General features: G+C 45.3%; 1 protein-coding gene across 10 annotated transcripts in view; it reads right to left on the minus strand.

The window, feature by feature from the left end:
- Positions 1-230: 230 nt before the first annotated feature.
- The window catches only part of CIT (citron rho-interacting serine/threonine kinase), a 168,418-nt gene continuing 142,385 nt past the window's right edge, over positions 231-26,263 (minus strand). For 6 of the 10 annotated variants that reach the window (XM_072722958.1, XM_072722956.1, XM_026015882.2 and 3 more), the window contains 18 exons: positions 25,741-25,903; positions 25,301-25,465; positions 22,173-22,310; positions 21,242-21,422; positions 20,492-20,583; positions 19,867-19,971; positions 19,470-19,639; positions 18,172-18,252; positions 17,907-18,042; positions 16,128-16,267; positions 13,395-13,487; positions 11,782-11,890; positions 11,536-11,664; positions 10,917-10,997; positions 9,132-9,210; positions 8,829-9,008; positions 3,676-3,976; positions 231-2,659 (listed from right to left, as the gene is read on the minus strand). In XM_072722958.1, coding sequence (XP_072579059.1) covers positions 2,636-2,659; positions 3,676-3,976; positions 8,829-9,008; positions 9,132-9,210; positions 10,917-10,997; positions 11,536-11,664; positions 11,782-11,890; positions 13,395-13,487; positions 16,128-16,267; positions 17,907-18,042; positions 18,172-18,252; positions 19,470-19,639; positions 19,867-19,971; positions 20,492-20,583; positions 21,242-21,422; positions 22,173-22,310; positions 25,301-25,465; positions 25,741-25,903 — 2,367 coding nt within the window. In that variant the 3' untranslated portion in view covers positions 231-2,635. The remainder of the gene's footprint in view (positions 2,660-3,675; positions 3,977-8,828; positions 9,009-9,131; positions 9,211-10,916; positions 10,998-11,535; positions 11,665-11,781; positions 11,891-13,394; positions 13,488-16,127; positions 16,268-17,906; positions 18,043-18,171; positions 18,253-19,469; positions 19,640-19,866; positions 19,972-20,491; positions 20,584-21,241; positions 21,423-22,172; positions 22,311-25,300; positions 25,466-25,740; positions 25,904-26,263) is intronic. The other 4 variants (XM_072722959.1, XM_072722957.1, XM_072722955.1 and 1 more) reach the window with 1 other exon arrangement.

A 26,263-nucleotide genomic window follows, 5' to 3' on the forward strand; every position in this document is an offset into this window, starting at 1 on the left:
CAACAGTGTCTCCACTCTTGGAGAGAATGCTGCCAAACTTCTTGACGCCAGGAGAGCAGCATGCTCTGAGCCGTGTCATTCCCCGACCCCAGAGAAAAAGCCCTCCCTTGACCCCCCACAAAAAAGGAAGCAAGGTCCCGTGTCAGGATAACAAACCTTGCTGACACTGGCACAATACTTAGGATTTTTTATGGTCTCTCAAGAAAAGAGGAGGTCGTTGTACGAAAGCAAACATTTTAGATCATTGCTTTATTTCACTATTGTTTAACAACAAAGTTCATTCCTCTCCAGGTGGATCTTGAATTGTTCCTTGTGTTCTTTTCCTCATCCTGAATAAAAAAGGTAATGAAGAAAAAGCCTGTACTTTTGGAGACCTAGAATCTTAACTTATGCTAATAAGCTTTTGACTGCAATTTCGTGGTCCGATATTTCCTGCTGGCGTCTTGGTGGTCCTACGGAGCTCCCCACCCTCAATGAAGATGGCTGTCCACAACTACCACCATTGAAACCAAAAGTAAGTGTTGAAAAATGCACCTTTTACAATAAAAAAGTAGAAACCAATTCAATTTCCTTTTTTTTTTTTTTTTACGAATATAAAGTTTCTTGTAAATATGTACAGTCTTTTGAGCTAGTTCTATAGCAGGAAGCATTTCACAAATGAGACACACAATATACACTTTCAGGGCTCAAGAAGCCCATTTCTCATGGAGATCCTAAATGAAATGCCAAGACTGAAAGACCAATTTTCAGTGACCTTTCCAAATACTTGTGGACCAAGAGACAAAAACTTCAGCAAACATTCAGTCTGATCTGCCCTGGGGGAGGGAGGGGATGCAGTATGACCCCAAAGACTCCAAGCAACACATAAAACACAACAGCATGACACCTGCCAAGAGTGCAACAACATGGAGGGAGGGACGTAGGCGTTTCAAACAAGAAAGCACTTAGGTTAAGAGACGAGCAGGAAGGAGCTGGGATTTGGGCCAGGTTGCAATCTGGAAAGTGATCTGAACCGGGGACGATGTGGGCTGAAACGTGGTCATGTTCACCTGCAGTGGTGGAAACAGGTCTACCTTCCAGCCTACCTAGGATGTGACTTGGTTGTTCGAGGCGTGCCTAAGAGTCATGGAGAATCTGAAGCAAGAGATGCCTTGTGGGAGATTAAAGGCAGAAATAAGGCCGCTAGTTAGCTTGCCAACTGCAAAGCCTCTAGGTTGGTTCTTTACCAGTTGCCAGGAATTTCACATTCTGGTAGCAGGTAGAGAGAAACCGTATGAGCCGCGCTGCACCTAAGGAGGACCTCCCGACCCCAGCAGAGGTGGAGGAGGGGCTGCGGCTCTCTCAAACTTCCTGGTCTTAGTCTAGCCCTAGGGAAAGGCTCACTTGGGAAGTCACAGTTTCATGGGGTAGAACCGTGCTGGATTTTGTGTGAACACAGAGTCATCCACAAGGGAGTTGGCAGGGAAGCGTGAAAGGGTGAGGTGGTGGTTTGCTGAAATCCTTCTCTGGTCGTAAGGCTTGAGCGTTTGGTTTGTTTGTTCAGTGCTACAGACTGCAGCTTGTTGTGGCCAGTGAGTTGGCAAGTGGTCAGAGGGTCTCAATTCAGCGGGAGCTATGGTATGGTACTAGTACATTGGCAGAGCAACCCAAGGGGGGCAGCCAGGTCGGGGGGCAGCACATGCAGTGAACCGCCATGCAGAACTCCCGGACGGGTCTCTTCCCATCCCAGGGTGGAGAACAACGCACTGTCGTGGACAGGGGATGGGTGCCCCCGGTCCCCTCCCGGACCCAGAGACTCATTAATGCTGGGCTCCGAGCAAGTCTATTGCATGCTTTCCTGGCCAAAGCTACATGGAAAGCAGGGACAGCAGGCTGGGGAGATGATGCTGAGGGGCAGGGAGGGAGAGGTCCTCGAGGTCCCTTGGCCCCAAGTCACTGCCTCCGAGCTGAGGCCCGATGACCTCCGTACATTCTCAGCTGGTGGGAGGGGAAGTCGTCAAGGCCATAAAAGGCAATGAGAACAGTAAACATTTGGCTAAGATGTCACCCTGGGTAAAACAGGGCTATCTGTGAGGATGGACTGGAACAAGAATGAACCTACATGAGTGCAGGAGGTTAGCCAACTGGTGGGGACTCTTCTACAATACGTTTCCGTAGCAAAGACCTGATGGTGTGTTCTAGCTAAAAATGACTACAACAGGAAATACATTGCTATTCAAATCTATTAAGAATTCTGTTGTCTTTAAAAAAAAAAAAAAAAAAAAAAAGGAAAACCAACCAATCCTAGGATCTTAAAGTAGCTATTAAATAGGATTCTAACCACGTTGTAGTTAGTGCAGGTTGGTTTTCTTTGATGAACTGGTACAGGCTCGAGCTAGGTATAAAAGTTTATGAATGCTCTGAAAGAGTAACAAAGTGCACAGAGAATGACCGCAGGAAGGCGCCGGCGGCCCCTAAGAGCCTTGGCCCCTGCACCACCTGGATGCAGGGTGTCCACACTGAGGCGGGTCTGGGCCCAGCTGTGCCTTGGGGTGGCTGAGCAGATGGGTGCCGGGGGCCCCTTCAGCAGAGTTCCTTAGAGTGTTTGGTGTTTTCCTGCAGATTAAGATGAGGAGTTGTTTTTCCTGGCTGAGATTTACACTGAAGACTGGTCCCAGACCTAGGAACAAAACAAGGAAGGGTTTCAACTGAGGCGGCCAGGAGTCCCTGGGCTTGCCCTGTAGCAGCCCGGAAGGAAGCTTACCACACCTGGTCTCCGTGCAGCCAGGTGTGACACCAGAGAGCAGAGCCAAGCCGCTGAGCTTGGAGTTTATCAGGGAATGAAATTCATGGAAAATTCTCCAAAGCTATAGATGTATCTCTGTTACACACACACTGGCCCCCATTTTATCAGTGAATCAGAGGTGATTAAGAAGAAACATTGGCTATTCCTCTCTCTATTGGCAGGAATCCCCACAGTGACCTGCAGGTGGTATTAGGAGAATGTGACCTAGGAAACTGGAGAGCCCTACTCTCCATGCCTGGGACAGCACAGTGGCTGTGCTGCCCAGAGGGGGCCCCTGGAACTGGCTAGCCTGCCTGAGGAGGCACCAAGCACTCAGACCTGCCCCCATGTGGGGGCCCCCTTATCTTCAACACCTCCCTCCATCTCTTCATTCACTAACTTAAAAACTACATAGATGATACATGCATACGATTTAAACATTTCAAAGGGCTCAAAGTTCTAGAAAGCAACCACTGTTACCAGTTCCTATGTAGCCTTTCGAAAAAATTCTTGATGTATATATTTGTATATGTGTATCAATAAGGCCTAAATATTCTGGGTAGTATCCTATCATTCGTGTTTAAGAGGGGAAAATATACATACATATTTGCTTCTATGCATAGAATATCTCTAGAAACCGCTAACGCTCGTTGCCTCTGGGGAAGGGAATGATATACTCCTTGGGTAGTTATTACATTTTGAGGTACACATGTACTCATGATCCATTTGCCTAGAAAGGCCTCTTCTTTTTTTGAAAGGCCTCTTCTTAAATACGTTTTCCTCCTAAACTTGCTATATGTCCTGAAAAATCTGAATTATAATAAATCCCCCCACCCCTTTTTTAACCACAGTGGCCCTGAAGGGCCCTCAGCTCCCCTGGTCACTCCTTGGGCCTCAAGATGGTGCCTCACCTTGTTGACCTGGGACAGTGGGGTCCTGACGGCTCCCACAGGCAGGCGGCCCCGGCTGCTGTCTTCAAACAGCCTCCCAGGGGAACGCTCCCTCCGCGTGCTGAGCATCCGCCCTGGGGACTTCTCCCGCTCCAGGGGGCGGCCCGGAGACTTGTCCCTGCGCAGCTCTGTCCGCCCCTCTCGGTAGCGGTGGGGTGTGCTTGGCTCTCGAGGGTGGCCAGGGCCTTCGGGTGGCGCCGGGCTGGAGGCCACACGCTTGGTGATGTGCTCGTTGTACGTTGGCGGGCCTCGCTTGTTGGGGCTGTGGGGCAACAGGAAAGGGAGGTGTGGAGCTGAGAAGTCACAACCCCACAAGGTCCCTTTCCTCCTGAGCCACGCCCACACCCCAATCTTTAGTAGAAAAAAATCCCACCTGAAGCTCTTCAGGCTTCTTGTTTTCTTTTGGTAGAAAGAGGACAAAAGAAAATCAAGCTTCCTGGTTTTGGTGTAGGCTTTTCCTGAGCACCTACTGTGTGCCAGACCCTGTGCTAAGCAATTCATGTGCTCTGACTCATTAAATCATCATAACAGCTCCACAAGCTGGGAACCAGAATGACCCTCACTGTTCAGACAAGAACATGGAAACAGGCTGGGGGCCTGGCCTGGGCTAGGGGGCCACAAAGCCGGGACTCTGAGCCAGGTCAGTCTGATGTCCTAAGCCCCACCCTGTATCCTACTGACCTAGTATTCTGCAGAGCCTAGAAGGCACAGAAGGAAGTCTTCACTTAGGGGTTGAGGCTGCCATAAGGCCTTTGATGCAAAGGGAGCAATTTTGAGAAAGCCTGTAGTTGACACTGTCAGCTGCTATATCTGTCCCACTCTTCGACCTGGTGTTCAGTCACCCCTCCTTCCAGGTGGCTTTCCAAGCCTCTTTGGCACCCAATACTGATATGAGAGGTGTAGAGATCAGGCCTGAGTTCGAAAACCGAGCAGGACAGATAAAAAACGGTACAGTTGGCTCAAAACATGTCCCTGGCCCCAAAGGTTGACAGTGACTGACCAAACAATTAAAAACATCAGGGCTTTTTTGTACAGCCAATCCAACTCTCCACTCAGCCTCTGTCTAGATATTTCAAATGAAGATTTTCAGCAGATACAGCCCTAGCCACCTCTCTGAAGAAGTGAGATCCAGAAACAGAATGGAGAGTCAATTCCTTCCCACTCCGATGAGCAGAAAAAGTATTCAGTCTTCATCATCTCAGCATAATTAGAGCTAGGAAAAGGGAACCTACTTAAAATGGGCACATTTGATAGAGAATATTACTTGGAGAACATATTTTGATTGATTGGGGCTTTATCTCAGAAAATAAAAGTAGAAATCAGGAAAGTAAATTTATCCTCGTTATTTTTAAAACCTAAATTACAATTGGAATTACATGCTGATTCTAAGAATGAGCCAAGGATGAATCACATACTGATTTATCTTGCTCTAATTTTTGCAACAAAATTGTATGCTAATATGCTCGATGACATATTTTTTGTCCATGTTGGACTTCTGCATTAAAGTCAAAGTCATTTCTTCAAAAATGTTTGAGAGTGTTGCTGATTTTCCCAGAGGCCTATCTTAACCCTTGATGTTTAAATCCTTCTCTTCGAAAAGGGCCAAATTTGTTGATTTTTTTCCCCTTTGGTTATTGGTTTAATTGCCAGAATCACTTTTGTCAATGCCCATAATTAAAAGCAAATGAAAAGCAAAGATACCTACTGGGGGAGGAGTGACTCTAGAGCAAGCTTGAAGGCCAAATCTGGACAGATAACCTATTTTTATAAATAAAATTTTATTGGAAGATAGCCATGCTCATCTATATGCACTATCAATAGCTGCTCTCACACAATAATAGTTGAATAATTGAGACAGGCCATATGGCCCACAAGGCCAAAAATATTTACTATCTGGGCCTTTACAGAAAATGTTTGCCAATTCCTACACTATCATGAAGCAGAAAAGTAAGTAGAGATAATTTGATAAGTGATCAGTTCATTGTGAAGATTTTCATGTGATTCTCTGGTTTCCCTGTGCAACTCAAACTGTAAAGATTCCAGATAACATGCCCAGAAAGCCAGAACCCCCTGGTGCTCCATGTACAGTGGAAAAATTGGAGATAACTCAGATTTCAACATCTTGAAATAAAGGTTTATATTCCTCTCTAGTCATGTGGCTTTAAGATATGGAAGACAAAGGGATCCCTGGGTGGCGCAGCGGTTTGGCGCCTGCCTTTGGCCCAGGGCGCGATCCTGGAGACCCGGGATCGAATCCCACATCGGGCTCCCGGTGCATGGAGCCTGCTTCTCCCTCTGCCTGTGTCTCTGCTTCTCTCTCTCTCTGTGTGTGACTATCATAAATAAATAAAAAAAAAAATTAAAAAAAAAAAAAAAAGATATGGAAGACAAAAAAATAAATAAATTCTAAGTAGGAGAATTACATTAAACCTATTTTTAATGGAAGAGAAATTATAAAATATGTCCACAGGGGCCCATCATAAAGCAAGTAAGAAAATACTCAATGCCCAGGGGAAGAAGGATGGCTCCAGGAAGACCATTTGGAATGTCAGCTTAGATTAATGGAATGAAAGAAAATACCTATCATTCTAGGCCAAATGGGCAATCTCTCATCTCTGTATCCATTAATGACCAATAATCTACCATGCCAATTTTATGGGATTTTTTTTTCAAAGAGTTATAATTCCTGCTCTGCTAAACAGACCAGGGCAGTAAGGCCTGAGGTGAATCACACTCAGCCAAGCTGGCCTTCTACATTCTGACCTGCCAAAGCAGTCTGCATAACAAGACCATTTTAAAGCCAAGAGACAGGCAAAGACTGCTGATATTCCGACATGCCTGGCAACAGCATGAAAGCAACAGCATTGTTTCTGCCTCTCGTTCACAGGAACCAGCCACTTTCAACCACAGCATAAGTAACTTCTTACAGAGACACTATATAGTCTCAAAAGGAAGTTGCCTGCCATCTAATTAGTAAGGCAGTAGAGGAAAAAAAAAAATCTAATGACAGTACTTTGATTTGTTCTTGGCATGACTTGGAAACTACTTCAGAAAATCTGGACATTTTCAGGAGAGAACTATAGCCCTTTGAGCATTTAATCTTGAGGCAAGGTCAAGCCAAAAGTTTTTCTCAAACCTACACATCAACCTGGATCTGGCTCATAGACCTCTGTGTCAAGACCAGGTCCATCCCACTTCCATGTACTGCTGGTAGGATTACAAATGGATATAGCCTTTAGGGAGGAATACTCAGCAACATCTATCAAAATTAAAAATGGACATCTGATGTCACTCATCAATTTTTCTTCTGGGAATTTATCCTACAGATAGGTTCCTAATCATGCAAAATGCCATAAGCACAAAGTCTTTTAATTTCCTATAGCAACAGTCCCAAACATCCACTGATAAAGGAGCAATGGATTTAAAGGACCTTTAAATAGATTAAGGTCACATGAAGGAATGCTATGTAGGCATAAAAAATAAAAATGAAGAAATACTTCTGATACTGACATGAAGCAAGCTCCAAGATACATTAAGGTACAGAAGAATGTGCAGTGTGCTATCACCGGTCTTAAAAAGGGGGAAAGCACTTCCAGAATGGCACAGTAGGGACCACCAAAAACCTGTTCCTCCATAAAAGTAGCAAGTACACTGGCAACAACTGTCAAAATCAACTTTTCAGAGCTACGGAAATTAACCAAAGACTCACAACAACTCAAACAGCAAGAGCATTCATGTAAGAAAAATAGCTGAATCTCAGTAAGAACAATAAGCTTTGTGACACATTAATATGAACTATTCCCAACCCTTTTCTCCCAAGATCTGCAGGGGTTTTGAAACCAACAGCCCTGTAACCACAGTAGCCACTGGAGGGAGATCAGGATTGAAGCTCTCCAAAAAGCCCCAGCCCAGTCCCAAAAAATAGTCCTTCTCTCCCCTGTCCCCTGGGTATCCTTCTCAGGACTTTTTATCTGACCTGGCTCAGGGTTTGCTCATGAGAAAGCCCTATTCCCAGATGTTTATCAAAAACAATCAGCAGCAAGTGTTTAACTTGGCAAATACCTGAGGCAGTGATACCAGCTGGGGAAGAGGCTAGCTAAAACACTCAAAAGGAAATCTGGGAATAAGAGGTCTATGAGGCATTCTGAAATAGTTCCAGATATTTGTCAGAACCTAGAAAGCCATGCACAGAGGCAAGGCTCTGCAAATGCCCAGGAAAAATCTGAGAAGGCCTCAGTATCTCAACTCTGGCTAACTTTGAGCATTGTGAGCCCCCCCCCCCCCCCCCCCCCACACACACACGGAAGCCCTCAGCAAAGGGTGAGAGACTTCCTGGTTTGGTGCATTAAAGGAAATCTCTGCCCAATCATTAGCTGATGACTAACCTAACCAAGCAGAAACTTGAATGGCTACACATAACATAGAATATAGACTTTACCAGATTTAATCCAGGAGACTCAATAAACAGCAACAACAAACACAAGGGAGGGGAGGGACCTGAATTCCAGAGTTGCCACATTATATTATTTGAAATGTTCAGTCTCCAACAAAAAATCAGAAGACATGCAAAGAAAGAGGAAAGCATAGCATGGCCCCTATAGAAGGCCTTATTTCTTCTGGGAAATCTTCCCTGGCCCCCACGTGCAGGCTGAGAACCCTCCCCCGGGTTCCCAAGGTGTCTAACACTACCCCAGTGAGAGCCCCCATCCTTCTAGGCTGTGCTATAATTGCCTGATTGCTCATGTCTCTCTCCCACTGGGCTCTATCAGGGAGGGATGCATCTGGGACTGCATCAGCACTATACCCCCACAGCAAGCCCAACTAGCATGGCACAATATCTGCTAAAGCAAGGAATGCATAATTCATGATCCATTCTGGTGCCACTGAAAATACCCAACAGAGAAAGACTAGACATTTCCTTCTACCTTTTCCAAGGGGGCATTTAAAAACTCCCCAGATACTTGTAAAGGACTGAATCATTTTAATGCTATATCTCAAAGAATTGAGTGCCTGGAGCTTGAAGACTGGGAAACCTTTGATCAGTTTAGCAAAACTTCCTTCTATGTTACAGAAAAGCACTCTGCCTCCTGCAGTGAAGAAGAGAAGTATGGTACCTGCGGGAGGTGGAGGGGCCCCGGTGGTGGTCAGTGCCGGACTCCTTCACGAGGTTTCCTTTGCAGCAAATGACCCTTAATTTATCCTGGTATGAGGACGCCAGGTAAATTGCTCCTGAGGATATTGCAGGGCCCAAGTAGCGTGGGTTTGGGATTTCCAAATATGCTCGGGCAGGAGTCCTGTGGAGTTCCAGATCAGAGTTTACCTCTGGTGCGAGGTAGGATGGGAGGAAAACAGACACTTGGCCCCAACACCCAACCCCAACAGCTGAGCTTTTCAAAGCCTGAAGGGGCAATGCTTACCCCAGAGAGGAGCGTGCCTGGATCTCAATTACTTCAAGTGAGTTGAAGTGGGTCACAAAGAGATAGGGTTCTCTGTAGGCTGCATGGTCACCATGGAAGAGGAGCATGGAACAAGGAAGGGTTAAAAGAGAAAATCAAACCCAGGCTGTGATGTAACCTTGGACAAAGGAATCCCACCTAAAAGAATTTATCCCACACACACATCCATGTGCAGACGTAATGAGGCATGTTCAAGTTTACTCACTGCCATGTTGTCAGAGCAGAAGATGGGAACCAAAGCAAGGGTACATTATAGGTTAAATAAATTATGGTATATCTGTGCAATTCTGCACAGCTGTAAAAATGCATGAAGCTCTCTATATACTGATACATAAGGTGTGCGGTTTTACTTAGTGTGTAAAACAAGATTTAGAGTAATGTGTGGTGTGGCACCACGCTGATTTTTAATAAAGTGTTTGTGGTGGGGGGATAAGACTATATTTTCTTATGCATCTGTATTTTCACAAAACACTGGAAGGATAAGAAACAGAAGTTGTTCTCCCCCACTTGGGGGAATGGGGATGGAGAATTGGAGAGACCGGTTATATGGATGAGACTTTTCATTGGATACCTTTTTAAACTGTTTAATTCTGTACATTTTCAAAAAAAATTAAAGACTGGGTTCCTAGATAATTAAATATTTCTAGTTTTAATACTAGGTGTCTATATCACAGTGTCAATGAAACTTTAGGATATGATGGGAGTTTTTCTGTCTTAAAAGGTAAAGGAGATTATCACTATTATCCCTTGTGGTAAACCAGGACTTTGGTATTAGACTGTGTGTCTGTCATGCCTCCTGTTACTCAGACCCTGGTGGAGCCTCCTTGCCATGAATCTAGGCTGACCCCATGGCTGCTTGAACCAGTAGGATGTGGTGGAAGCAAGAAGGCCTGCCGACTTCCACTTTTGCACTCTTGGAAGAAGCCCACGTGAAGAGGAACTGAAACCTCTAGCCACCAGCCCCAGCTGAGTTCTCACAAATTCTACCGATTGGCCACCATTTTGCAAGGCCATTTTGGACTTTGTGGTTAATCCCACTGCCCCCATGGTACCACATGAAGCAGAACTGTCCAAACCTCAGCATCTTGGGCAATAATAAATTGTTGTTGTCTTGTGCATAACAAGTTTTAGAACATGTTATGCAGCAAATGATTAACTAAATAGCCTTGACGGGTATTTTAGCCATAACAGTGTTTCAGAACATTCACATCAATATGTGTGTACATATTTGTATATATGTGTGGGTTTATGTATATGGGTATTTATGCTTTGACCCAGCAGCTCTGCTTTTAGGGCTTATGAGCAGCGGATACTACTTGACAAGTGTGCAAAGCTTAATGCAAGATATTCATCACAGCAATGATTACACTTACAAAAAGAATGAGCATGACCTATGTGCTCTGCCTAATTAGAACTAGTTTAATTGACAGGTGTTCAGCTATGCCATGGGATACTCTGCAGCCTTTGAAATGATTTAAATACAAGGAGTGCTCTCCTTTCTTATCATGAGAGCCTAACAAATACTTCACAAGGCTGGTGGGTTTGGCTTATGCAGTTTTTCATCAAGCATCGGAATCTTTGCCCTGAACACTCTTCAGGTGACTGTGATCTGTGGCACTTGGTGTCTAACATAATCCACATAGATTCCAAGCATAGTGCTTAAACAATAAAGGATTCCACCTGCAATGCCTTCCCAGGACTCCAGCTGCTGGCAGAATAGAGCCCTCCATACTTCGCATCACTTACCAAAGGCCAAAGGTAAGCGACTCCACTTGAGATCGTCTGTGCGGCTACGTCTTCCGTAAGAGTCCACGAACACCCCAAATTCTGCAAGGAGTTGGAGCCCAGGGGCAGCAGCAAAGTCAGAGGGAGCAGTATCAATGACACACACTTTGACAGAAGAATAAGAGATTGAACCCAGGGGACCACCAGCCAGATTTAGCTGAACCTTTAAACCTGAGGACCTTTGCTGACCCACATCTCTGAGAGATGTGTTAAAGGAAAGGAGAGACAGGGAAGAAGGAGCAAAGGAAGAAGGAAGAGAGAGGAGACAGGGAGGAAGGGAAGAAATAGAGACACAGACACAGGGAAGAAGAAGAGACTGGAGGACCCAGAGATTGGGCAGGGGTTGGGGGAGCAGGAGGAGGAATAAAAAGAATGAAGAGAAACATCAAAAGAAACTGCAAGAAAGGAAAGGAAAGGAGAGAGGAGAGGGAGAGAAAGAAGAGGGCAGAGAAAGAAGGAAGCGGCTGCTCTCAGGAGAGACTAGGAGAGAGCGGGCCCCAGTGAGAGCCCCGGTGGAGGTCCGGGGCTCCCGGTGCCTGCAAGCACTCAGAGCAGTGGCAGGCGGTAGGCCCCGACTCACCGTGGAAGCAGAGCAGGTATTCCTCCCGCTGCCCTGCACTGTTCACCTGCACGATCGAGACAGGGAAACTGTTGGAAGAAGAGGCAAACACAGCAGGCGCCAAGGAATGGTCATTCTTATCCAGGAATTCTGTAAAGGCGGGTGAGAAGTGGGGTGTCAGGGATTGGCTCGAGTTGGCAGCCAGACCAGAGCAGAGTTTGGCCAGGGGAGGCCAGGGGGTTGGGTAGGGGGACACTTGAGGCCTACCCTCAAGCGTGTACTGCTTCATGTCAATTTCGTAGAATTTATTGGTTCCAATGAGGATACTGTAATTGGTGAAGTGAATGCAGCTGCAGGGCTCTGAAGTCTCTATCTCCTGAGACAGAGGGTAGAAGAAAACAATGTGAGTTAACACAGGGCAGCACCCTCTCTGCTGCTATTCTGTTTCCACCTCAGGCATCTAACCAAGCCTTGGAGATGGTCGCCTCTGGACCTGTTCACGTTCTTGGCCACAGAAAACACACTCAATCCTTTCGCATCCCCCCATGAGGACCAATAATCCCTTTGCTACCTCTGGGTGCTTTGCAACCCCAGACTAATAAGGTCAGATGGCAGCCAAAAAAAAAAAAGTCAGAGACACCATTTCAATGAGAAGTTTGCAGTCAAAGGCAGATCTTTAAAAATACAAATTCTTATCTGAGGAAAAAGACTGGAAAACACAGGGCTTATTAGAGGGAGTGGTTTTACCTTCTTCTTTTTGTGAGCTGTTTCTAACATGCATCTATATTACTTATATAATTACTCTCATCATCATTGTTGTAATCTCTATTAGTGACCAGCTTTCTAATTTCTTCTTGTTTTCAGGCCAATCCTAGTATTTTCAAAAACCTAGGCATGCTTATTCAAATGGTGGCCAAGAGTAATAAAGAAGCAATGATTTCTGAGAATTTTCCTAGAGCTAACAGTTGAAATCTAATCCACACTATCACCACTGAATATTTACTGATCACCTGCTAAGTATGAGGAAACTTTTAGCATGACACAGCAAAAGCAGGAAAAAAATCAAACTTCAGTTTTGGTTTCAACTTTGTAACAGGATCTCAGCCGGCCTCAATTGTCTTACCTTAAAATTGGGGATTACCACCCCTGAATTTAAGAACTGTTGTGAAAAGTGTTGGTAAAGTAGCCACTCAGTGTCTGGTACCATCTCAATAAAATAAAACAAACAGCCCACGCAGGATGAAACTGTTTCCCTAACACATAACGACCCTTACATACCCCATATTTCACTTCTGAGACTAATCATGAAGGCACCGGAAATGAATTAGGCTTACAACAGGGGGAGCTTTCTTAGTCTAGGGACAACAGCCAGCCTCTAGGAGCGAGGCAAACGATCTAATGCACACCCTGTCCACACTGCAGTCACCATCACCACCACTCTGCTCCAAGGAGAATCAGCTCCCTCATTACACACAGGAACACAGCTAGCACTGGCTTTTCCAAAAGTTATTAATAGAAACATCTAGGATCTGACAAAGATTCTGATAAGTGTCGCCAGGGACGGCTGGCTTCTCAGAGAGAGCTCTGTCCTTTTTTACACTAATTTAAAGGAAGTGTCTCCTCCATCAGCCTGCTTCCCTTCTCCTTTAACAAAGGGCTGAATTCCCTGGGCTGGCTGGAGAGGCAGCTCACCAATAGGAGAAAGAAATCAAGAGGGCAAACTACAGCTAATCAGGACTCTGGCACTTCCTCCAGGAAGGAAGGGTGTGTCTGCCCGTCTGTCTCTCTGGAGGTCACCCTGGCACACACTGTTCCCTGAGAGGGCACACTTCCCACGCCAGGTGGTGGGGACGGCAGGATGTATGAGGCCCAGGACTTACTTTCCGAATGCAGTACTTGCTGAGGTTTTCGTTGTAGCGGAGAATGACAACTTTGCTGGGCATGGCTGCACAAATGCAAAGCCCATTCTCAATCTGAAAGGCAACCAGGGAAACAGAAAGAAAGAAAAAGAGGGTCACTAGTGTGTATACTGGCTCCATAGCAAAACTGGGAACACAAAACCAATTTAGAGCAGGGTCTCTCCACCTTAGCACTACTGACACTAGCCCAGATAATTCTCTGTGGCAGGAGGCTGGTCTGTGCATTGTAGGATGTTTAGCAGCAACCCTATGCTCTACCCTCTAGATGCCAATGGCACTGCCACCAGCTGTGATGACCAAAAATGTCTCCAGACACTGCCCAGTGTCCCCCATGGGATAGAACTGCCCCTAGATAAGAACCACTGACTTAACAAAAACCTCGCAAAGACCTCTGGAAATCACCTGACACCACACACATTTGGTACATGTGCACCTTCTGTAGAGACAGGGTCTTTGGACGATCTTACCCCAAGGGAGGAAGAAGGCAGGAAACATTACCCCAAGAATTTAGGGGTTGTGGTTCAAAGAGAAAAGCTCTTAGCTAAGATTTGTGTATGTAGAGTTCTTTTTCTAGAATACTCGAATCACTCTAATTTCACCTCCCAGTACCAGGTCTTTGTCAATTCATCAAAGGCGAAAATATGCTTCTCAAATCAGTGCTGACAAGGTCAGTGGTTGGCAGGGTGGGTGGGGTAAGGTGGGATAGAGAGGAAGAGATACACAGGATATGGAAAGTTTTAGTAATGTTCTAGTTCTTGGGGTGGGTAGTGAGTCTGCGAATGTTTCTGTAATCATGTGTTAGGATTTTATAATGTGCCTAGTTTTTCGTATTTCCAACATTGTATAATGCCCATTTCTAAGTAACTTATCATTCAAGGAAATCGTAAGAAATTTTAAAATCTGTGGAATGATAAAAATTTACAGGATGTGACTAAATTGTAGTTAGAGGGAAAATGTATAGCCTTAAAATGCTTATCTTCAGAAAAATGGCCTGAAAATTAATTAGCTAAACAAGAGATTAGAAATAAAACAATGGAAGAAAGCCAGAGAAAGGAAGGAAAAACAAAGATTAAGGAAAATGCAAAACTTAATGATAAGTAAGATAACTATCATAGCAAGAAACAGCCCAAAGCTGCTCCCTTGTAAAGATGAGTAAAATCAGTATAACACTGATGAAAGTAAGACAAATAAGAGATCCAGCATGGGTTATATTAGAGATAAAAACATGCAGCAGCTAAAAGAGAATATACAACAAAGAACAAAAAGCAAGAAAGAAGGAGAGAGAGAAAAAAAAGGAAATGTTCTCTTCAAAAAGAAGAATTGAGGGACACCTGGGTAGCTCAGTGGTTGAATATCTGCCTTCAGCTCAGGGCCTGATCCTGGGATCTGGGATCTAGTCCCACATCAGGCTCCCCATAGGGAGCCTGCTTCTCCCTCTCCCTGTATTTCTGCCTCTCTGTGTATGTCTCTCATGAATAAATAAAAAAAAAACTTTAAAAAAAAAAAAGAATTGATAAAACTGAAAAGGTACAGCATTCCTTGCTGGATCCTTATCTGGAAATCCTGGGTCCCTATCTGGAAATCTGCAATGTCCTTCATCAGTCCCTGAAGATTCACCTCCTCTGAGAAACCTTTGCAAATCCATACCTTTCCAGGCCAGTATCCTCTTCCTTTATACTCTGTCCTCTTTTTATTGTTGCCACAGTTAATCCCAACCGTTGTGTAAGTGACTAAGAAAAGAATCCCAGCAGCCCCATGGCCAGAGTATTTCAGAAACCAAAAGCCCTCAAGAACAGTGGCCAGGGCCACGGTCAAGGCCCCCTCAGGAGGTTCCTGCGGCCCACAGCAGCCCTCCCTGCACTGGTCCTCCATCCCTCAGTGTGGATCTCCTGTGAAGGCTTGGTCAAGTCCACAGGATGCACTAGGTAAACCCTGACCAAGTGATTAAATGGCAAATACCCAGTGAGCAGTCTTCTGAGAAGGGAAAGGCAGTGGTTTGGGAGAACTCCAGTAGCCTCAGGGAGTCTACAGATGCTTGATTCAGATTTCATTAGTTATATATGTTCATGTGCACGCATTCATAAATACTCTAAAGGTTTCCTTAAAGCAGGCAAGCAAATGTATTTACTTGCCAAAATCAGTATGCTATTAGTTATAAAGTCAGGACTTTATATTATATAAATTTCATAAATCAGAATTTGTAAATTTTTAGTAATATAACTTTTTTCCTAGTTTGGTTCCATGTTAGATTAAAAAAAAAAAAGACTAGGGGCTTTTGTGGGGCTCAGTTAAGCATGCGTCTCTTGATCTCAACTCAGGTCTTGGTCTCAGGGGTCATGAGTTCAAGCCCCATGTTGGGCTCCATGCTGGGTGTGGATCCTACTTCAAAAAAAAAAAAGACTCCATCATATACACTCACATGCACACTCACACATACACACTTTTTTTAAAACCATGGATCATCCTTTCAGTTTTGCTAATTTTATTCTCATTTTACTCTCTGATGTTTCCTCTAGACTGAAAGCCCATGCAAATTTCATGGCTACACAAATTATTTCCTGTGCCTAAGGGAAGCAACAGAAATTTAACCCAAAGGACATCCAAATTTCAAGGTTACATCAATAAGCCCTGTTGAAGGAGGGCAGAGCTGATTTCAAGAACATTCCACCCACTGAGGCCCTGAGGACACCTTACCTTGCCAGCAGCAAACAAGTGGCAGCCCTTCACGGCTTCGAAAATGTTGGGTGAGATGTCAGGCTGGGCAGGAAGGTGAGCCTGTGCTAGGGACTGCTTAACTTTCTTCACGTCAATGAGACACAGAGCCCGCTCTTCTCCTGAGGGGAAAGGAAGAGCCTCATGGTCAGTGTGAGGCAGGGAAGCAAAGGTGCAGGATGGCAATCCTATTTCTCTTCACAAACAGCCATGCAAGGCCATGCAGACGAACAGTTTTCCATAGATTCCTATGTGCACAGTTCAGGTCCAAGTTTTAGAACTACAGTGAAAAACATCTGGCTTCTTGGTCAAGATTCCAGAATGAAAAGAAAAAAAAAAATCCTGCAGACATAAAACCAGAGAACATGAACTGGTCTTTAAAACATGTTCCCCACCAAAGTAAAGATGAGGACGGGTTAAGAACACCAAGGACACATTTATAAAACAACAGGCTTGAACTATTCCAATAGGTCAATGTCATGGAGGACAAAAGAAAGGCTGAGGATCCATTTCATATTACAGGAGACTAATGGAACAGGATCACGAATCGGGGAGGAATCCTAGAAAGGACATTAGGGAGCCACAGGTAAAATCTGACTATAGGCAGTGTATCAGACTAGTGCATTACAGCAAGTATTAAGAATTCAAAAGCTGTGCCATGTGAAACTGGTGTGATACTCCAATGGTGGATCCATGCCATTACAGGTTCATCCAAACACACAGAATGGACGACACCACGGGTGAACTTTAATGGAAACCATGGCCCCTGGGTGATGATGCGTCACTGCAGGTTCATCAGTCCTGTCAAATGTCCCCCTCTGGCGGGGGTATTGACAGTGGGGACAAGGGACATACGGGAACTCTCTGCCCTTTCCATTTGATTTTGCTGTGAACCTAAAACTACTCTAAAGATTAAACTGAAGAAAGAAGGGAGGGAGGTGGGGATGGAGAGGAAAGAAAGAAAGGAAGAACAGGAAAGGAGGCAAGCAAAGCAGAAAGAAAAAAAGAGGCAAAGAGAGGGAGAGTTAAAGAGACAATGAAAGGCCAGTTCCTGACTATTATTTCAGCCCCCAGCTCCATCCAGCCACACATGAAACAAGACCTGGCTGTGGATATTTTTGAACACTGAGCCAACAAATTACTGTTTTCTCTTAAAAAAAAAAAAAGACAGCCTATAAAGAGAGAAAACATTTCTTTGCCATGGTTGTGTAAGAGAACGCTCTTGTTGTCAGGTAATATGCTAAAGAATTTGGGGTCATAAAAGTCCCTGCAAGGGACTCTCAGATGGTCCAAAACTTAATGTGTGTGCATATGCGTTTGTATAGGAAGAGAGTAAAAATATGGCAAGATGTTAACCAGTGGTGAACAGACAAAGGGTCTCCGAGAGGTCACAGAAATAAGAGGCAATGTGCTAACAGCAAGCAAGCTCTCAGGCCACAGCCCGCAGTGGCGCTGACGTCACCAGGACATTGGCATCAAAGGGTCTGATGTTAATGAGACTCTGGGGCTCACGACTCTTCACTTGGCATGACGGTGAAGTGTTCTTTGGGGGTCAGACTGTGCTATGCAGACCACCAGGGAATGGATGTGTGCAGAGAGCGCTGTCAGCTTGGGCAGCGACAGGAACCCAAGGGAAAGAGTTGCTTTGGCTCCCGTCTGTCACCAGGAGGGCCTGCCTTTCTGTTTCACAAGCATGACACTCGACTCTCAAATCATCTCCCTTGACAGTGAAAAGAGAGCACCACATCCTTGGTCTACCACCTGCTATCATGAGGAGCTTCTCCAGGTCCTTGATGATATAAATTTGGAAGACCGCTCCAATTCCTGGGACATGGGTGAGAGAGTTTTTCAGGACATTCAGCGCGTAGAGCCCTTCCTCAGTGCCCACCAGCACCACCTGCAAGTACAGATCCACAGGTGACGGAACCATAATCACATCCTCATGACAAACTCAAAGAGTAAAAGCAAGAGCCCCTTCTCTCGTGGCTGCAGGGGGCCACAGCCAGTGTCCAGAGAATAGCATTACCTGGTCGCTGAAGGGCAGTGTGCAGTTCATGTCTAGACGGTCATCACCTTCCAGTTTCAGCAGGGAGTTTCCAAGCAATTTCTTTACATATTGGGACAAAAAGAAATAAAGAAAGAAAACGACACAGTAAGATTGAAGTGTTCACGATCAAACCATCCAGAGAGACAAAAGCAAGAACAGGGAGAAGTTTGGTGCCAGGAAGAAAGGAAGGTTACTCCTGAAAATGCCAGAAACATACATTTGCTCTTGGCTTGCCCCATGTTTTGATCTGAGCTCAAAAGGCCAAACATGAATGTTACTGGTATCTCCAGGGCAGTTGTTAATTAGCATCAGAGTTACAGTTCAGCTTGGACGCAAAAATAAATGAGCAAGTAGACACTGAGAGATTTTCTGTGCTGGGAAATAAACTGACGCTAAAGGGATTTCACCTGCAGAGGGTTAATAAGCCACATGGAAGGTTCCTTCCCCTCCAGGCTGCAGCAAAAGTACAAAGCACAGTGTCAGCAGTGAAGCAGCTTCTGAATCTCTTTACCTGAACCCACGCAGACAGAAACTCGTAGGAAATACAGTCACAGTCCTATTGTACACATATTAATGTGGATTTCAATAAAAGGCTCACACAGGTAACAACACAACAAATCATCAAAACAGGTCCACCCGGTGAGTCAAGCTCCTCTCAGGAGGCTCATGTGTAAGAAGTTGGCCTTTGCAAACACTGAATGTGTTTACTAAGAGCCCAGTGTTTGGCCTTTGGTTGAGAAAGTGCCAATGAGCAAGGAGCCCTGTTTATATCCTGGAACTTTCCAGGAGGAGTGATGCCAATCAAGGCACACCTACGACTCTAACGTCTTAAGGATAAGTAGGATACTGAACCTGCCTACAGAAGAGCAGATCATGTGGAAGCTATGGAGAAGGTTATGAAAAGCCTTCCCGGAGTTGGCATGGTTTCGGCAGACTTTTGTGCTGCTTCATGGCCAAGTGCTTGCAACTCAAGTCTTCAAATAAACTCATCAGGGTAAACAAGAGAGAGAGGATCTCCTTACGAGTACGTTTGCTGCCATGACCAAGAGCTGGCTAACGGCGCTGACACCCCCACGCTAAAGTGCTGCAGAGGGAGGGCTTGTGATGCCAGACAAGCCAGTGAAGAGCCCGTGTCTTGGTCACACAAGAGTCCCCGTCATGACAGTGCCAGGCCAATGCTCCTTGGGGAGGCAGCAACAGGGCTCCCACCACTCTGGTCAGCTCCCACGTCAGCCCACTTAACAAAGACAAGCTCCAGTGCCTGTCTTCATACTCACAGCATCGGCTTCTGCTTTTTCCCTAGAAACTCTCCCACCTGCGACAACGGACTCTAAGGCGGTGACCCAGCGCTGTTTATCAGGGAAGCTGGGAGCCAGCAAATAGAGTGTTCTCCCGGGCCAGCAGGTGGTGTGTGGGTGAGACTCCATCTTCAGCACGTAAGGGACATCTAGGGCATCAGACAGAGAGCAGGGGTTGGCTGTGGCTTTCTTTCACTCCCACGCGGGGGGGGGGGGGGGGGGGGGAGGGGAGGGCTGGAGGTGTCAGCAATCTGCTACCCCCACCGCCCCTGCCAGCCCCCTATGACAGGGGAGCCGGGGACAGTGGCCCCTTCCACCCCAGCTGATTTACCAAGCCCAGCGTGCCCCTGGGGTGGGCTCTCCCACTCCCCCTCACCTGCTTTGGCTGTATTTGCAAGCTCAGAAGCACCAACGGCGCCATGAATAGATACATCCCCGTCGGGAAGGCACAGCTCAAATTCTTCCACCGGCCTCTGTCCAGCTTGGTGCAAAGAGGAAGGGCAGAAAGAAAACCAAAAGAACAGGAACAAAGAACAACGGAAGGAAAGAAGAAAAGAGAGAGACAGAGACAGAGACAGGGCAAGAGAGACAGAGTATGCGTGGAAAGAGAGGCGCACGAGAACAGAGGAGGGAAAAAGGTGTGCAGAGAAGGCGGAGAGGGAAGATAAAAACAAAATAAAGTGTGTCAGATGAGTAGCACAGTCAAATTTCTGATGCCGATGCGGATTTATGGGTTAGTTGACTGAGGCAGAAGTTCTCTGAAGGTGTATTAGCAGGTAGACTCTTCAGGGCAGCACCCTGCAGGTTCTTCAGAGGGGAGACCTATAGACGTGAGTATCGTACCAATAACCTTTAGCGAAGTCATTTGGCTTTGAATTTTCAAAAATGGAAAATCGTAGAAGGCTCGCAACGCAGTCTGAAAAACCAAAGCCTTCACGCCAAGACTGGGAGACCTGGGTCAACCACGTGCACAGAAACATCCCCCTGAATTATTAATTTACCTTCTCTGGCTTCATTGTCATAAATGAGGACTTTGGATCCCTCCAGGACAATGTACTTCCTGTCCCAACCTTGCTGTCCTCGTTTGTTATTCCTGGGGAAATAGGGATGAACAAGAATGAGGCTGTGGAGCTGGAAGATCCTCAGGAAGGAGGAGGGGGAGAGGGGACCATAGCCGAGATGCTTCTCTAGAAAGCATCCTGGGGAACGAGAGCAGTCGGGGCCTTCGTGTCAGGGGCGGCAAAGCTCCCTTCTACCCTTGGAGGGCCTGTGGCTGGCCCAGGAATTCCACTGGTGGCAGACAGAGCAACAGAAGGACGGTGTACGCATTTTATTTTACATATATATCTGGGTGTCTCCACCAGACAATAAAGGCCCAGAAAGTGGACAGACCTAAGTGTTGGTACACTGGCTTCAACAAAGACTCATGATTATGAAAAGGCAACGAACATGTCATGGGGAGGTGGAAAGAAGATAAGGGGTTACTTTAACAAGGTTTCTTTGCAAAGAGTTCTCTCTGCAGGCCTTGACTCCCTGTCTCTGGTGATAATATTTCTTTCCTCCTGGATAAGGGAAGGCTGCTTTTATCTCCTACTTTTAGAAGAGAAAGAGGAGGTCAGAGTGTCCTTCTGAGATCTGCTGTTTGTCAAGTCCCTTTGGTTCAAAATAACCCTTATTCCAGGGTGGCATATTTCAGGGGTGGCGCCTTCACCAGCACCTGGCACCCAGCCCAAGGCACCCTGCCACAATACCTGGGCACTTTCATCCACCCTTCCAGGTGTAAGCCGCTGCTGGGCTCCTTGGTCTGAAGCCCCGGTGAGTTCATTTTGTCACGACAGAAGGCCTCAGTGAAGTGTGTGGCATACTCAGCTGGCAGGCCACAGGTGGCTGGCAAGCACGTGGAGCACTTGGGATGACACATCACCTGACATTCTGGGGAAAAGCAGCGAACAAGCTGAAAACACCTTGGCTGACCCTGGCCCGTTATTTCCTCTGCCAGCCAAGCCCCAGCCAGGCCCCATCACCCGGGGAATCCCTAAGCTTTCCCAGAAGCCAGGCCCCTACAGAGAGCCAAGTGCTCTCAACACAATGTTCCTGGATTCTCCCCAAGCTGCTACAAACAAGTGTGTAAGGGACCTGTTTGCACAGTTCAGTTGGAGCCAGCACACAGCCTAAAAGTAGGGAGAGAGCAACCTGGCAAAAAAGGGAAGGGGGAGGAAGGGAGGCTAGAAATCAGCAAAGCACAGGCATTTTGCAAAGGGAGGGGGAGACATGAGCTGGAAACATGGATAAGCTCATTCCTTTAACAGGGGAAAAATAGAGGCCTCCCACTGAAACTAAAAGCTTGAAAATGAATGCACTATAGGATGAAAAAATTAAAAAAAAAAAAAAAAAAAAAAAACAGGGGTTCCTGGGTAGCACAGTTGGTTGAGTGTCCAACTCTTGGTTTCGGCTCAGGTTGTGATCTCAGGGTTGTGAGATCAAGTCCTGCCTGCATCGGGCTCTCTGCTCAGTGCAGACATTGCTTAAAATTGTCTCTCCCTCTCTTTCTACCCCTCCCATTCCTGCTGTAACATAAATAAATAAATCTTGAAAAAAGAAAAAAAAAACCCACCCCCATCAGATAGATCTGTTTAGGTAGAGACATGCAAGTGCCCACTGCAAATGCACAACTGCTCTTACCAAGACATTTGGATGCCTGGCGCCCAAAGTGCACAGTATCCAAACACACAGCACACTTTGTGGCTCGCATGTTCAATCCTACGTTAAATCGGTGAGGAATATTGTGGTGCATGCGCTCCTTAAGACGCCGACTGAATTCTGAAGGAAAATTTTTTTTAAAAAATCATTAGGTGCTACAAATAGCTCCATCAAGAAAGTAAAAAAAAAAAAAAAAAAAAACAGAATCGGAAAGAATATTTGTAAATCATATCTCTGACAAAGGACTTGTTGCTAGGATATATAAAAAGCTCTTACAACTCAGTAATAAAAAGACAAAAAACCCAACTTTAAAATAGGCAAAGGATCTGACTAGACATCTCTCCAAAGAAAATAAATAAATGACCGAAAAGCACATGAAAAGATGGTCAACGTTATTAGTTATTAGAAAAACACAAATCAAAAGCACAATGAGATTCTACTTCACACCCACTAGGACATCTGTGAAGGAAACAACTGTTGGTGAAGATGTGGAGAAATTAGAACCCTCATACACTGCTGATGGGAACGTCAAATGATATAGCCACTCCACTCTGGAAGACAGTTTGGCAGTCCCTCGAAAAGTTAAATTTAGGATTACCCAGCGATTCCCTTCCTAGGTATATCCCCAAGAGAACTGGAAACATACATAGCCACAACATACAATGTTCACAGCAACATTATTTATAATGGCCTAAAAGTGGAAACAACCCAAATGATTACTAGTGGATTAACTGACAAGATGTGCTATCATACAACAGAATATAACTCAACCAGAAAAGGTGAAGAACTAATAAATGCTACAACATGGGTGAATCTCAAAAGCATTATGCTCAATGAAAGCCAGATACAAAAAAAAGATGATATGATTTCATTTATATGAAATGTCTAGAATAGCAAATCTATTTGGCTTAGTGGCTGCCAGAGGTCAGGGCAGAGGGGAGAATGCAGAGGGTCTGCTAACCAGGAGGGTGCTATAAAGGAGAGGGAAAGGTTGAGGCCAAAAATGTCAACATTACAATGTGATGACTGTACAAGCTTGTGCACTTGATAAAAAACATCATATGCTTCAAAAGTGTGAACTGTATGGTGTGTTAATTCATCTCAATAAAGCTGCTAAAAAACCATTACAGCGGATTAGGTAGACTATGAAACTATCTTAACACGAACAGATCCAACTAGATTTATATGAATCAAGTTAAAATCTCCATTATCCAGTTATTGGAAATTGAGTATTTTTAAAGAATGTATTACTGGCATAAGATAGGCTATTTGATAGCAAAGATGTTTGTGGGCATAAAGAAACATGCTTTTGAGTTAAATGTTTGTAAATATTTTAATCAATCATCAAAGCTTTGTTTTCCAGATGAACTCTCGTACGTAGAAGTTTTCAGAATTCAGTTTCAAAATCAATTCTGAATTACAACATTTCTAGTTATTAGATATATAAACTGACTGAAGATTTCTCCCTTTGTGTCCTGTTCTTTCATGAAAACCTCCTTTTAAGCCTTAAAAATCTAATTCTTACATTTATATTCCAGTCTTTAAAAGAACTAGGTTGCTCCCCCTCCCATTCTATGGCCTCCCTCTCCATAGTGACCTTATTAAAGACAGCTTTGAACAGAAAAGCTCAGAATCCAAATTTCTGAGTTCAAATCAAGTTCTCCACAGAACACTGCCTCCCATCCTTTACCAGAAAGTTGTAAGGAATAAATGGCGTGAAAGCACTCTGACACCATGAACATGTGGCACATGGGAAGGAGGTGCCTGGGGTCTGAGGAAGCTCGCAGGCTGCTGCTCTATGAAGCCCTTTCAATGGACACTACGGTCGGAAACTATTTTCTTCCCCTTGCGTTACCATCACCATCACCATGACTCTAAAGGGTAAAGTTTTTGATTCAAAGTGTTATGGAAACATAGGAAACAAGAGCACATCATCACCAAAGAAAAACCATGGACACACCAAAATGCCATCGAGATTTGCAACTAAAATCAGTTATACTGTGGTGCTATGACGCTAACCCACAGCTCCGCTCTACAATCCCCTAAGACCTTGCAAAACCACCTTCCTTGGCCTTTTTTTTTTTTTTTTCTTAAAGGCAGACTGCCATACACAGTGTCTCATTTGGATGTATCTGGAATCTTAGAAACTTGACCACCTGATGTTCTCCTACAAAGGGACCTTGAGAGCTTGTTTGGAGGTTCCAGCAGGGGAGCGTAGCTACTCATATACCCTTGACGGAAGAACAGCCCTCCTCTATCAGGGAAGGGCAACCCCTTTAACCGAGCATGCACACAGAGCACTGTGGGAGGAAGGGGACACCTGCCTAGCTAGCCGGATCAGCCGAATCCACCCTGGTGATCACTGGGGTGACCAATGTCCCAGCCAGATCACCCTCACAACCTGGCCTTTTTTTTTTTTTAAGTCTTTTTCCTCTCTAGGTGAACAGAGTACTTTTAAGAACACAAAGAAAACTTCTTATGCTGTTGGTAAGAATATAAAGTGGAAGACTACCAAAACTCGAAACGCAAAAAATCTTTAATGCAGTGAGTCATTTTGCAAGAACTGATCCTATGACTGTAGCAGCCACAGAGGTGCAGGATTTCACTACAGGGTGCTCCTGGTAAGGAGAGACTGGAAACAACCTAAATGCCTGACAACAGGCATCTGCTTTCATAGGTTAACCATGTAACCACACCAGTGAATACCACGCAGCCCTCTCAAAGGACAAAGTTGATTCATATGTATTTATAAACACTCTAATATTTTAAGGAAAAGAAAGAGCAGGGTATAGCATAGTGTGCTATGGTATTTGTAACAGAAAAAAAGGCTGAGGAAAATATGCCTATTTTCTCATACTCTTTAAACATAATTAGATAAGATACATGAATAACATGACGTGTGCTTACATGCATGAACTATTGCTGGAAGAATATAGTGGTGGTCTCTGGCTAAGGGAACTGGCATTGGGATGGGGAAGAAGATGGACTTCTTACTCTTGAGTATTCTTATCCTTAGTATTATTACTTGTCACTTTTACCACAGGTCTGCATTTTCTTAGTCAATTAAAAACAGTTTTCAACAAAAACCCGGTGGCTCCTTGAGAACGTACCCTCTGGAGTTGATGACTCCTTTCTGCGGCTGGATGGTGGGGCAAGCAGGCTCATGGCACTGGGCTGGTGCTCAGGTGACCGCACGATGGCAGACATGGCAATCTGCTGCCTCGCGGTGGCTGGCGTAGATGGGTGCGGATGGTCTGTGGCCTTCCGGTGGGCAGCTGGAGAAAGACCAGTCCAATGCCTTCTGGTTAGCTGGGTCACCAAGAGGCCAAAACCACGTGGACTGCCCCTGGGCTGTCTTTCAAGGACCCAAGACCAAAGGAACACGCATTGTGCCAAATGGGAAATGCCAAGGACGCTTTGAACTTTTCAGACTTGGGTCATCTGGACTGAGAGCTTCTGGGCCATAAGTACATGCTAAACTAGTACAACCTATCTGCTTGAGATGGGTCCTCTGCCTTTTCCACAGATGTGGCATAGAGAGTGCCCCTACCTTCCTCCCGGGCAGACCGGAGCTCGATGCGAGTCTTCTGGAGGGCTTCCTCTAGCTCTGCACAGCGAGCTTTCTCCTTCTCCAGAGCCACCTTCAGCTCATTGTACTGCAGAGGAACCTGTGTGGGCAAAGCAGGGTCCTCTTTCCGTCGACTAAATAAACCCTAGCAATGGAAACAGAGATATCTCCTAACTCCTGGAAACTGGCACTTTAAACTAGCTAAAGGAACTCTGTCTCAAGAGGAGCAAACCACGAAAGCCAGGAGCATACTCACTGTAAGTGGATTTAGTAAAAATGGCATGTGAAGGGGGGGAAGGGGGACTGAGCCACAGCCCATCCCAGCCGGCTGGAAAAAAATAGGGTTTCGGAAACTTTCAACAAGAGGGTTCAAGATGCTTGAACTGCCACCACCTCTTCCTTTAGCACTTCCCAAGAAGGAGAGCCATTTCCTGAGTCTTTACCCTCAAAAAATGGAAGTGGAGGATGGAGTCAGGAGGGATGGTTCAGAAATCACTCTTGCTTT

The sequence above is a fragment of the Vulpes vulpes genome, chromosome 10, assembly GCF_048418805.1.
Source record: "Vulpes vulpes isolate BD-2025 chromosome 10, VulVul3, whole genome shotgun sequence".
In the NCBI taxonomy this organism is placed as follows: domain Eukaryota; kingdom Metazoa; phylum Chordata; class Mammalia; order Carnivora; family Canidae; genus Vulpes; species Vulpes vulpes.